The sequence below is a fragment of the Xenopus laevis genome, chromosome 1L (assembly GCF_017654675.1).
Source record: "Xenopus laevis strain J_2021 chromosome 1L, Xenopus_laevis_v10.1, whole genome shotgun sequence".
Classification (NCBI taxonomy): Eukaryota; Metazoa; Chordata; class Amphibia; order Anura; family Pipidae; genus Xenopus; species Xenopus laevis.
In genome coordinates this window covers 51,803,595-51,817,138 of record NC_054371.1, presented here as the reverse complement: position 1 = coordinate 51,817,138, position 13,544 = coordinate 51,803,595, and the positions used below count along the sequence as shown (strand labels likewise).

General features: G+C 35.1%; 1 protein-coding gene across 1 annotated transcript in view; it reads left to right on the top strand.

Moving 5' to 3' along the window:
- Positions 1-13,544, top strand: part of LOC108698938 (polypeptide N-acetylgalactosaminyltransferase-like 6) — a 547,280-nt gene that overhangs the window by 475,361 nt on the left and 58,375 nt on the right. Inside the window, exon 7 of the mRNA XM_041589177.1 lies at positions 820-937. Coding sequence (XP_041445111.1) covers positions 820-937 — 118 coding nt within the window. The remainder of the gene's footprint in view (positions 1-819; positions 938-13,544) is intronic.

The following is a 13,544-nucleotide window of genomic DNA, read 5'->3' as shown; positions in this document are numbered from 1 at the left end:
ACTATTTATTCCCCTAGTTGTTAAATCCATTTTTGTACTCTTGCCAATCCAATCTTGTAGTCTTATGCTTCTCAACAGCTGTACAGACCTGGGTTTGCCCAATGAATACAATGCTGTCTGTTTTTAGCAGTGTTGTATTCATGAGGGGCAGGCAGGGGGAGGTATGTTGATGTCCCACTACTGTCCTTTAACTTATATGTCATTTTGACACATAAAAAAAAATGCTGCATTCTTCTTAGTCACGTTATGGCCCTAGAGTAAAGCCGCAAGCCATACAGAGACAAAGACTGGAGGAGGGCATAAGTGCTACAATTAAATGGTTTTCTAATAGGTCACTCAAACCTTGAGGGAAATTATTTTGTCGATGTGTATCAGCTTGAAACACATCATTGTATGTTTGATAAATGCTGGAAAAGCCACTTTTCTAGCTAAATTGCACATCACAGAAATTGAAAAGTACTGTTGAAAACAAGATTATCTTAGTTGCAATTCCCATTACAGCATCGTACAGCATATTTTTTTTTTAAGGGAGAAAATTATCTTGTAGTTGAGCAAATGCAAAGCCTGACAATTCTAGGTAATGGTTAATATCTAATGGCATTCATTCTGTCATTATCAGAAAGGTTATTACTATACACTGTAGACCACTGCAAAGAGTAGTAGAGTATGTTTAGAGTAAATGGCACTTTCACACAATTTATATATTATATATTTATTTTTATTTGTCCTTTACCACTAATATTATCTAATATATACAGTATCTGTACATACTTTTATGGATTGCTTGCTTTAATGGCTTAACATGAACTCATTCTCTAGGTCTCCTGTAATGGCTGGAGGTTTATTTGCCGTTGAGCAGAAATGGTTTTGGGAGCTTGGTGGCTATGATCCTGGATTGGAAATCTGGGGAGGAGAACAATATGAATTATCATTTAAGGTAAGCAAAAGAACACATTGTTATACATATTTAAAATAACAAACACTTAAACTTGTTTTTACTTGCAAGATTTAATCCCATCAATGGTATCTATCTATCTATCTATCTATCTATTCTCACAAAAGTCCAGTATGGTGCACACAGTAGGCGTTAACTGCAATGCCTGTGTGCTGGTTAAAAAACAATCATATTTATCACAATAAGAAACCGCACCATAAGGTTTTGGTGAAAAAAGGGAAAAATGTATTTAACGTTTCGGCTCCTTACTTTTTTCACCAAGACCTGATGGTGCAGTTTCTCATTGTGGCCCAGTCTGATTGGTGGTTTGGAGTTAGCCAATCAGGCAATTAAGGCCAGCCCTCCTCACACTCCTTGCCTGAGCATTGGTTCCTATACTAGCACTGTGACATTGCCCCTAGCTAAAGGTTCCTGCTCTAGCCTCCCATCCTTGTTTTGCCTTGATCTGCCTTGTCCTGCCTGAACCTTGCCTTGCTTCCCTTACCTTGTTCTTACCTTGATCTGTCTTGTCTTCCCATCCCGGTTCTACTCCAGTCCTGCTTTAAATCTTGCCTTGCCTGTTCCTACTTCGGTTCCAGTCCTGCTTTGATCTTTATCTTGCCTTGCTTTGACCTTGCCTTGACCTTGCCCTGCCTTGACTTCCTTGCTTTCCTGAATCTCGCTCCAATCCTGACCTTTCCTCAACCTTACCTTGCACCTTGCCCTATCTTTCCTTCTCCTGTCAGTATATTGTCTGCCTAGCATGACCCCTATCCAGTCTTTCTGCTATCCAGTCCTCCTGTCATCTCCTTTCAGTCCAGCTTCCAATATACTCCTTGCACCGTCTTTGTTCCTGTCTAGCCTGCTCCTTTCTCCTGTTCTATGCCCTCATCACCCTGTTCCTGCCTTTTCCTTGCAGTGACACCTTAGGCACATACAGCTCCAGTCTCAAGGACTCACCCTTTCCTCATCAACCTCCACAGTGCCCCACCTAATCCTTAACACATGGACCCCATTTTATCCAAATAATCCAAATTTTTAAAAATGATTTCCTTTTTCTTTGTAATGTACTTTGTGTCTGATGCAAACTAATATAATTAAAGGAAAACTGTACCCCCAAAATGAATACTTAAGCAACAGATCACGTTCATTTCAAATTAACTCATATTAAAGAATCTTACCAAACTGGTGTATATATTTAAGTAAATATTGCCCTTTTACATCTCTTGCTTTGAACCACCATTTCATGTGGAAGAAAAAGACAGAACTCATGTGACCTAACATGTATGGTTTGTTTGTTTATGTGTGTGGTGTTTATACAAATGGCCTATAGATGTCACTATGCTCAAGACTTATACTGTGCATACTTTCTATACAGCTTGTGGTGTTAGAGTTGCTTACTGTTGTAATTAAACAAATATGAGTGTGACCTTGTTTCAAACATTAATTATCTGCAGGTTAGAGTTCATTCAAGAACCAACAAAATCAAAACAACAACCGAAGAAAAGCAGGGAAAGTAAGAGACTTTTAGACCCTGTTAACTCCAAGCTAACCAGTTCAGATATGATTCTGATTGTAATATATAAAATAAAACATAACTTTTAATCTAGGTTGATTAAAAACACACACCCACACCCACATGAACAATGGCAAATAAGACTTCATTATAAGTGTGATGAAGTCCGGGACCATGTCCCTAAAAACACACATTAAAAACCAGGCATAGGATAGATTAGTGGGCTGTCAGTATAATAGGCGTTGTCATTTACAACCTGACCACCATAGTCTCTTAACATAAGTCGTGCTTAATAGCATTTCCAGAACCCTCCTTTCCAGCCATTCCCCAAAGATTGTTCCTACCTATCTACGTGGGGAGCAAGTGGGAGCTATCCGCCCACCTTCCACCTATGCCACCCGCATAGGTGGACGGTGGGCGGGTGGCATAGGTGGGCGGTGGGATATTTTGGATAATAAATATCGGATAATTCGATTTTTGACAAAAAAAAACTTGGAAAACTTGAATTAATATGGAAAACACAACTTGAACCTTAATACCCTTAGTGTGCCTGTGCAGCCTGTCATTTACTTGGAAGACACATATTTAAGGCATTTCTGGTCCCCCTTTTTCTCTTCTATTTAACTAATTTAGGGTCAATCTGTATCATTTCACTTTGTAAAAAAAAATGCAACAGACATTGAAAGCAATAGACTTTTTTTGCAGCAGCTTTTTCTAGCACACTCTTACAGCTCACAATATATTGGTGTCTATGGGCGTATTTTGCAGGGAAACGTGGTGAATATTCTGTCACTATATTCAACTAGTTGCAGACTGCACTGGACCTTCTCTGCCACACTAAAAATGCCTATGGAGACAAGTCAGAATGGTATAATTTCATTATAGTAGATGTACCAAATATATATATATATATATATATATATATATATATATATATATATATATGTGTGTGTGTGTGTGTGTGTGTGTGTGTGTGTGTGTGTGTGTGTGTGTGTGTGTATATATATATATATATATATATATATATATATAAAAATAAATAACAAACAAGGGAAAGTTGTGCTCACCACTAATTTTTAAAACCATTAGGCGGGGGGTGCAATGAGGCTGTGACCACAAAATACATATAGACAAATACAAGAGTCCTCTGCACTCAACCCATTATCAATATATTTAAGACAGAGACGTTTGTCTGAAAAATCTGGACTGGCCAATCCCTGTTTTGATTAAAGGGTAAGGCATTTTTCAGTAGCAGTATGCACAATGTCTTAAAATATTGATAATGGGTTGAGTGCAGTGGACTCTTGTATTTGTCTATATATATATGTATATATATATATATATATATATATATATATATATATATATATATATATATATATATATATATATATATATATATATATATATATATATATATATACACACACAAATGCCTGATACTGGCACTCATCTCTCCTCAAAAGCATCAGCCGGCTGCTCACCAGAAATCATATTTATTGTAGAAAAAAGGCACTCACAGCAACAGTCTAATAGAAACAAATATAATGCTTTACTTCATCACAACAACTGTTTTGCTCACCTCTCTGTACTACCAAGGTGCCCCATGATGTTAAACATAAACAAAATCCAATAGCACTCAATGGGTGTCCAGGAGCACATGCCCCTGACCTTCAGTTTAGGGGAAGTTAAGATTGTTTGTTTTTTTTGTTTTTAAAGCATCTCAACAAAGACTTATGCATTTGTGCCTGAATGGGCTTTATGTTACTATGAAATATCAAGTTTTTACCCCATGATGTACAATGTGCACAATATGAGCTGTTTGGCTTCATGGCAAAGTTTGCTTCATCACTCCTAGCAAATACCAGATGCCACTTCATCCCAAGATAAAAATAATAATAATACACATTTTTTTACTTATCTCTGTCAGTCTTCGAAAACATATAAACCTAGATTCCATATGAAGATTTTAACAGCCTACAGGAGGGTTTGCCCGAAAACTCGAATGATTCGAGTTTACTTCATGAAAACTCAATTTGAGTTTTCAGTTTCGGGATTCAAACTCTCAGAATCGAGTTGTTTCTTAAATAAGATACCATTCCAGTTTCGAATTCATTGAGATATAAAAAACTCAATTTTTGATAAGTAACCCCTAAAATCTAAGTTTCCTGGACAACCAGTTCCTTATTAAGTTTACATTACCATATACTCTGTGTAAAACACAATTGAAAACATGCAGATCCATAGCAAAGAAATACTATTTAATGCACAGTATTCAGGAAAACCCATTGTACCTACAGATTCTTCTATTGAAAAGCCTCCGTTTTTGCTCCCAGTTAGTGTAATTACCTCCTCCAGCAAGAAGCACAGATTCCCTTGTATCTGATCACCCAGAAGCACAAAAGAAAGTTTCTTCTTTTTTACACTCACAATTGGAAGTACTTTTCAGCTGAGTTTCAACTTTTCCCAGTAACTTCACATACATTAAAATTCTGTGAATGAATAGCTGCATATAAGTGTAAAAAGCGCCATTTTAAGCTAAATGCTTTGCTCTACAGAACTCTTGGAAACAAATGATAAAAGGCAACAATTTCCAAATGCAGAAAAATGTGGAGCATCCTTTATGAAGCATTTGGGAATTTGGATATATATTTTTTTTCAACGCAAGCCATTTTTAAGTCAAAGCATGCATCTTTTCTAAGCTGAGAATTTATCCGCAAAGCTACTCACATCCTGACTATTTTATAGCGGTTATCAGGCTGTATTCGGAGAGCTGTTTTCTCTTTTTTTGCACCGAACAATGATTTTTGAAAACAACTGTAAAAGTGATATAAAGTCAATTTTAGTAGAAAATGTATACACTGTAAAAAAAAATTAAGATTTTTAAACTGAAGCTCAGCATAGCACAGTCTGCAAATTGAAGCTGTAACATTTTTATGTCTTTATTTATTGTACCAACAAATTTGCAAGGCTGCATGAGCTTAACAGTCTGTCTATTAACAGAGTGTTAATATTCTAGTTTTCAAAATAGATAGTGAGATAACAAATGACAAAATATATACAGTATAAGGGGCTGTGTAGCAGATCCAAGCATATTTAACAAATTAACACTTTTATTATATATGGGATTAGGTACACTTTTATTATATATGAGATTATGTAAACTTTTATTATATATAGGATTTTGTACACTTTTATTATATACGGGATTATGTAAACTTGTATTATATTATTATAATATGAAACAAATTATTACGCCCCAGTTAACCACAATACGAGTCAATACGAGCGTAATGATTCAGAAAAGCTCTTTCCCATGATGCATCATTGGTGTTACAAATTCTTAAAGAAGAATGACTTGAATGTGCTCTAATTAACAGATCTGTGAGGAAGGATGTGAGGCATTGTGGGAACTGGAGTTCTGTCTGGAGAAGAGCTGTTATTTGCTAAAGTCAGGAGAATAGTATTTTTCTCTTATTATTAATCGTATTATTCTCTTTTACTATTATGGGATCTTTTACCCAATAATCTATTATCCAGAAGACTCCCATGGACTCCATTTTATCAAAATAATCCAAATGTTTAAAAATTATTTCTTTTTTCTCTGTAATAATAAAACAATACCTTGTACTCGATCCCAACTAAGATAAAAAAAATTATCCTTATTGGAAGCAAAATCAGCCTACTGGATTTATTTAATATTTATATGATTTTGTAGTAGACGTAAGGTATGAAGATCCGAGTTTTTAGAAAGATCTATTATCTGGAAGACCCCCGGCCCCAAACATTCTGGATAACCGGTCCCATACCTATACTATTGAAAATAGTATTTTTACTATATTATAGTAAGCAATAGCATGTTTTATATTACATTGATATCCTTTACTTTTCTTTACGTAAAGGGCACCTGTAACCCTTGGTTTTTTTTACCCCACAGAGATGCACTCCGGTTGGGGATACAGTAGTTCTTTTTCAAAAAAATTGCCCTCATTTCAGCTAGGCTGCCTGCACCAGGTGGGAGCTCTCAGTGTGGGTGGCCATGTTGAGGCACACACATGCATATAATGAGCGGGTGCTGCAACTCATGTGACATCATCATGACAAACTCTAGCACCTTGCAACTGACATTGCACCCCTCACACGTGACTGCCCTGTCCCATTTTTTTGGGCCCTGTGCTTAGGCTATGTTAAGTACAGAGTGTCCTTACACCTGCTAGTGCTGCACTCAGGCCCAATTCAGTAGTGGTGCTTAAAAGGAAAGACCATTAGTACATTGAGATCTGAGGACTGCAATTTTGCATGCAGTAGAATGTGAGTTACATTAACCTACAAAATCCCCCTTTTATTTTTAAATATCTATTTCCTGTTGCTCTCTGTATCTTTCTTATATCCTTCTCTTTGCTAATTCATTTTGCTCAGAATGATGAAGTGACACGAGTATGGAGCTTCAAACTCTTTCCCCAAAACGACTGTACGTTATACATTTATATGTGTAGAGGTTTGTAAAATATTTTTCTCCAAAAAGCCAGGGTGAAGACTGGTGTCAGATAAATTACATGCAATAGAACAACCATTTTATATTTACTTAATATAAAATTAAAAATGTTTTTTATGTAAATATTTATTTTACATATTTTACGTATTTATTTTTATAAATGTATTTATATAGTGCTACCTATTCACACAGCACTGTACAACAGAGCAATACATTAATAGAACAAACAGGGGTCGATACAAATACAATACAAAAAAAATACAAAATATAGTTCCATTTAAGTTTAAGTTCTGGGTGTTAAAGAGACAAGACCTTGCCCAGTGGAGCTTACAATCTAACTTCATGTACTCAAAGGAAATAAGGAAGCAAAGGAATCCATTTTACTCTGACATTCTGTACAATACCTCTGTGTATTAATGAAAAGGTTTAGGCAGTAGTATGTACACTATGACACATATCTACATGTTAACTCTTATGTGTTTTAATCTATTTTATGTCCCTAAAATAACATTATAGATCCTAACAAGCAATTCTTTTGACAGGTACAAAATATAGGTGTAAAATCTGATGATTTTAATTGAAAATGAATTATTAATTAAAATTAATTAAAAGGTTTTATAGAAACCTTTAGAAAATATAGCTCATTCTTGTTAGGCATAGGTTCCAATGCATTCTTTTTAGAGTTTCATAACTGAATGCCTATGTTTCTCAGTTATGCTTTTTATATTTACATGGTTGGATTTGTAGTTCTCTAGCAGGGACAGGAGATGAAGATCCCTGATAAGCAGTGGTCTTTACTGAGGTAAAATGAAAGCTTTAGAGACAAAGCTCAAAGCTACATTATGGGTACTTAATATACAGTATAATGTAGGACTAAGGCTGAACTTAAATCATGGAACTGGTGTCTTGTTCTGACCTGCAATCCAATTTTAAAGCTGCAGGATTGTGCATTGGGGAAGGTATATATACATATATTGCAGCTATTTGTGGTACAAATGTAGTGATAGTGGGTGAGCAACATCCATGATATTGATATAGAGACCATTAAAATATGCACATAGAACTGTCTGGTGACTGATATCAGTCAATATGCTCACGGAGAAACAAATACTCCATTCTACAGTTAGAATCTGGCAAATTTGAATGTCTCTCTGCTGATGTATTCTGTAGCAGAAGTGCTCCACTATTTGTATTCCACATGTCTCAAAATAATTATGATACATTCAATTTTATACATATATTTGTACTGAATGATCTGAAATTGTATGAGCAAAGTGTACCTTTAGTGGCTTCTTAAACAAGAAACGTTTTTTCTTCTTCTTCTTCTTGGGCAATGACAGATAAATCAATTCCTATTTCTGGTGCAAATAACAAGCAGCATTTTATAAGACCCAGAGGAGAGTTACTATGTTTTTTTTACTATGTTGATTGTGTCGGTGTACCAGCTATAGTTTTAGATGATATGTTAACTCATAAATAATTGAGCATAATCTCAATTACAGTTTGCTGCATATAACAAATGTGACTGCAGTCTGTTGGCCAAGGTACATCCTGTGATAGTTTATATTTAAAGCCCCTATCTAAATCCAATAGGAAACAGCAAAACAGGAAATGTAGTTACAACTAAAGCTTGGCTAAACAAATCATACTCCCCAATAATTTCAAGCAATTTGGCAGGAACATGTACAGAATCTTAAACAGGAAAAAGCAAATGATATATTTGAATGTATACATGCCTGATGGAAATAACATATGTCAGTTATTATGAAAGCATTGCCGCCTTAGCAGACCCAATAAAGCGGTCCCTGTTATACACGTATTTCTTCCCAGTATCCCAATTATAGCCCATCATGCAGCTTCCTTTTTCTGTATTAGTTGGCACCTCCAGTGATTTTACATCTTTTTGCCTTAATTAGTGATGGGCGAATTTGGGGCGTTTCGCTTCCCCGAAAAATTCACAATTTCCAGCGAAATTCGCGAAATGGCGACGGCGTCTTGTTTTTGCTAGTGGTTTTGAGAATTTATTTGCCGGCGGCGAGACGCGGGAATTCGCTGCAAATTCGCCAATCACTAGCCTTAATCAAGGGATTATGAGAATTTAAGGCATGTTCCATTACAAAAAACTGATCAGTGTGTGTAAAGCATATCATTTATTTTAAACCAGACTAACACTGGAAATTGTACCATTATATTAGACCACCTTGCATATTTTAGTCAAATTCAAGATTTTCTGGTGTAAACAAGAGCTCTAAACAGGTGGTAGCACTCAAATTTGGTAAGTATACTGTATATATATATATATATATATATATATATATATATATATATATATATATATATATATATATATATATATATAGAGTAGGGAACCGGCACTCACGATATTGAAGTAATCCGTGCCTGGGTGCAGTCGTCGTACAGGAAAATCAATAGAAGTAATGGAGATCGCACTCGCAGGACTTAAGTGTAGTAATTAGCTTTTTATTGTGGACAATCGCTGACGTTTCGGCTGATACGACAGCCTTTCTCAAAGTGAAAAATGTGTCAAACGCTATATATATATATATATATATATATATATATATATATATATATATATATATATATATATATATATATATATATATATATATATATATATATATATATATATATTCCCTATTGTAAAATATAAGGATATTATAAGTCACAGAGAAGTTCCATGACCATATAAAATGTATTTTTAAGGTCCCTGAAGTGACTTCTGATATCCTCATATTTTAAAACAGGAGGTCCATTATTATTATAATACACAAGTTTGAGTGAGTGATGCGGCAGAAATGACATCAGTAAGCACTGATTATAACTAGTGATGACATCATTAAACAATTTATAAGGATATCATTTATAGGATGTTCATGGCTCTTGTGTATTATATATATATATATATATATATATATATATATATATATATATATATATATATATATATATATATATATATATATATATATATATATATATATATATATATATATATATATATATATATATATATATAAAAGACAAGTATTTAGCAGCACTCACTGTATCCTCAGCTTAACAGGTGTGGTTGGTGCAGCGCCTTTAGGGAAACTTCCGTGGGCTTCCCATACATATACAAAGTAGACAAGGAAAAAGGCAGCACTCGTTGTATAAAAAAGTGAAAAAAGTGTATTAAAGATCAGAGTTCATTACATAACCTGTTGGTGGCAGAACATCTCTCCGCCTGCGACGTTTTGGGCCTGCAGCGTGCCCTTTCTCAAGCATAACAGGATAATATAAAAACAGTATAATAATAAAATTAAATAAAGGGAGGTGTGGTGGATTCACAGGTTGAAGACACTGGCACCATCCGGGTTAAATAGGGACTATAATCTGTACTTATTTCTGTGATACAATGTAACAGCATGACATAAAGTAGGTGTGCTAGATTTGATTTTTGAATTCCCAAAGGTGAATTGCTTATGACTTTACTTAAAGGAAAACTATACCCCCAAAATGAATACTTAAGCAACAGATTGTTTATATCAAATTAAATGACATATTAAAGAATCTTACCAAACTGGAATATATATTTACATAAATATTGCCTTTTTACATCTCTTTCCTTGAGCCACCATTTAGTGATGGTCTGTGTGCTGCCTCAGAGATCACCTGACCAGAAATACTACAACTCTAACTGTAACAGGAAGAAGTGAGGAAGCAAAAGGCAGAACTCTGTCTGTTAATTGGCTCATGTGACCTTACATGTGGTTTGTATGTGTACACAGTGAATCTTACGATCTCAGGGGGCGGCCCTTATTTTTTAAAATGGCAATTTTCTATTTATGATTACCCAATGGCACATACTACTAAAAAAGTATATTATTATGATAATGGTTCATTTACATGAAGCAGGGTTTTACACATGAGCTGTTTTACTCAGTATCTTTTAATAGAGACCTACATTGTTTGAGGGGTATAGTTTTCCTTTAACAACAGGGATGGCAGAGAATGGGTTAAAAATGCTGACAGCTAATGAGCCTGATGTCATTTCCTGTTGAGATGTTTAAATGTTTGGCATGTGTTACTGATATTATCCTGTTATGCTTGAGAAAGGGCACGCTGCAGGCCCGAAACGTCGCAGGCAGAGAGATGTTCTGCCACCAACAGGTTATGTAATGAACTCTGATCTTTAATACACTTTTTTCACTTTTTTATACAACGAGTGCTGCCTTTTTCCTTGTCTACTTTGTATATATATATATATATATATATATATATATATATACATATATACATATATATATACATATTCTAAATTCAAGTTTGAAAAATTTTTTGCTCTGTGTTTTTTCAAATTACAGAAAAATGTGATCTCAAATTTTACATAGCTTTATAAATATGTCCCAATAGTGTACTGTACTTTGTAGTATTTACACATACTCTACTGACCTAGAGGTACAGCAGCCTTGTTCATTAGGTACATAATTAATTGCCTAGGTTCTTGTGGGGCTTCAGATGTCCTGTAGTATGATACTGTGTCTATGAAGAAATCAGCCATATGACTGGTTTGCCAACATCTGCTGATATTTTTGTGCAAACTAAGCCTTGTTTTATAGAAAAAAAAAACAATTTAAATACAGTTATTTAAAAATTGAGTTAAATGTTGTCATTAAATCTATGCATTACCGAGTAGTGATCATTTGCATGTAAGTTTGTTTTTAGCAGGCTAGTATTTCAGTTTAAAGCAGATCTGGATCTGCTTTAATTTAATATCTTTCTTCTGAAGTTTTTCCTGTTTTAATTAAATTGGTTTGTGCTACTCCCTTTGTGGCCAGCCAGACCTGTTATACACTGCTGTGTGATATATTATGTAGGCCACAGCTGCTGTTTAACTGAGCTAGTAATTAGAGCAGTAACTTCAAATACAGTATCAAGTGTGGCATATTGATTGGAAGAAATAAAACATGCCCTAGTGGATTATGGTTTTCTGCAGACTGTAGTTATTTTGCTTGATGAAAGCATGATGGTGTCTAGATATATTAGTGCACTTCCCATTTTAAGACATTTCCAAATTTTAAAGATATTGCAAGCTCTCAGGAATACAATGTATAAATGGAAATGTCCCATGTTGCAGTCTGTTTAGTCGAATCTAACTCTTTGTGACCTCATGGATTTTAGCATGCAGGTCTGTCTGTCAGCAACTGCGTTTCTGGAAGTTCAAGATTATTACTTCAGTAATACTGTCTATCCATTTTAGCCTTTTCTGTGCTCTTTTTGCCTTTGATCTTTCCCAGAATCAGTCATATCCCATGTGTCCTCCCCTCACATTATGTGCCCAGAGTAACTGAGCTTTAGTTAAACGATCAGTTCTTCCAGTGAGGAATCTTATTTCCTTGAGTTCTTACAGTCAAAGGAGCTCTCAACATATTTCTCAAACATTTTTCACAGTTCAAAACGTTCCCTTTCCTGTGCATAACCTTTCTGATAGTCCAACTCTTGCTGCCTTGTATTACTGGTGGGAAGACAATTTCTCTGACAATATCAACCTTCACTGTAAATAAGGTATCTCTGTTTTTAAATATTTTGTCATGTTTTACCATAGCTTTCCTCCCAAGAAGCAATTGCATTTTATTTTCATGCCATATCATCATCTCCAGAGATTTTGAGCCAAATAAAATGACATCTCTCACTGCCTCTACCTCTTTCCCACACTATTTACTAGTGTTGAAAAGGCTAGTTGACATAGAATTATCACTGTTGCTTCTTGGTCTGCATTAGATTCCTGAGGATTCAAAAAGGATGTCCCTGTACCAACGTTTGTTATGGTCTAAAAGTTTTTTATGGTCTAAAATAGTCAGTTAAGCTCTTTTAAAACCACCCAGTACATCTTGGTCCATATACTGATGGATCAGTATAAGTAGATTTCTGAATCAGTATCTTGTTGGCATGTAAGATGAGTGCAGTAATTACGGCACTCGTTAATGTTTCCCTTTTAGTACTAGGATATAGGTTGACCTTTTCCAATTGTTTGTCCAATGTTGAAGGTTCCAAATTTCTTGGTATATTGTGTACAATAGAAAAAGTTGCAAAACAACATGCAAGTATAGTGAGCAATGAGTGCTTTTCCCCACAGTGAGTTGCACCTAAAATCACTAAAGATACTAGTATCCAAATGTGCTCTTTGTACTTCCTTATAGTTGTGCTTGGCACTGCTCAGTCCTTTCTGTTTTCCATTATGAATTGGCTGCTGCTGCTCCTATGGACGCAGGGGAACCCTGGAGCTACCTGCACTTCCTGAACAGGCGATAGCAGAGCCTCTTGTAGGCTGCCAGTCCAGATAGGGGCTACCAATAGTCAATCACAATGGCACCCCAGGAACTTTTTGCAAGCTTGTGTTGCTCTCCATCTTATATTTACATTTGAATGTGACTCACAGGTCAAAATGTTTGGGGATTCCTGTAATAAAGTATACATATTTTTGCAAAGATTCAGTGGTAGAAAACAAGAAAGAACAAAGGGGTTGAGTCCCAAACTAAATTTCACATTATCTATCACATAATATAGTATTAAGGGATGACAGAGTATAGTTTTCT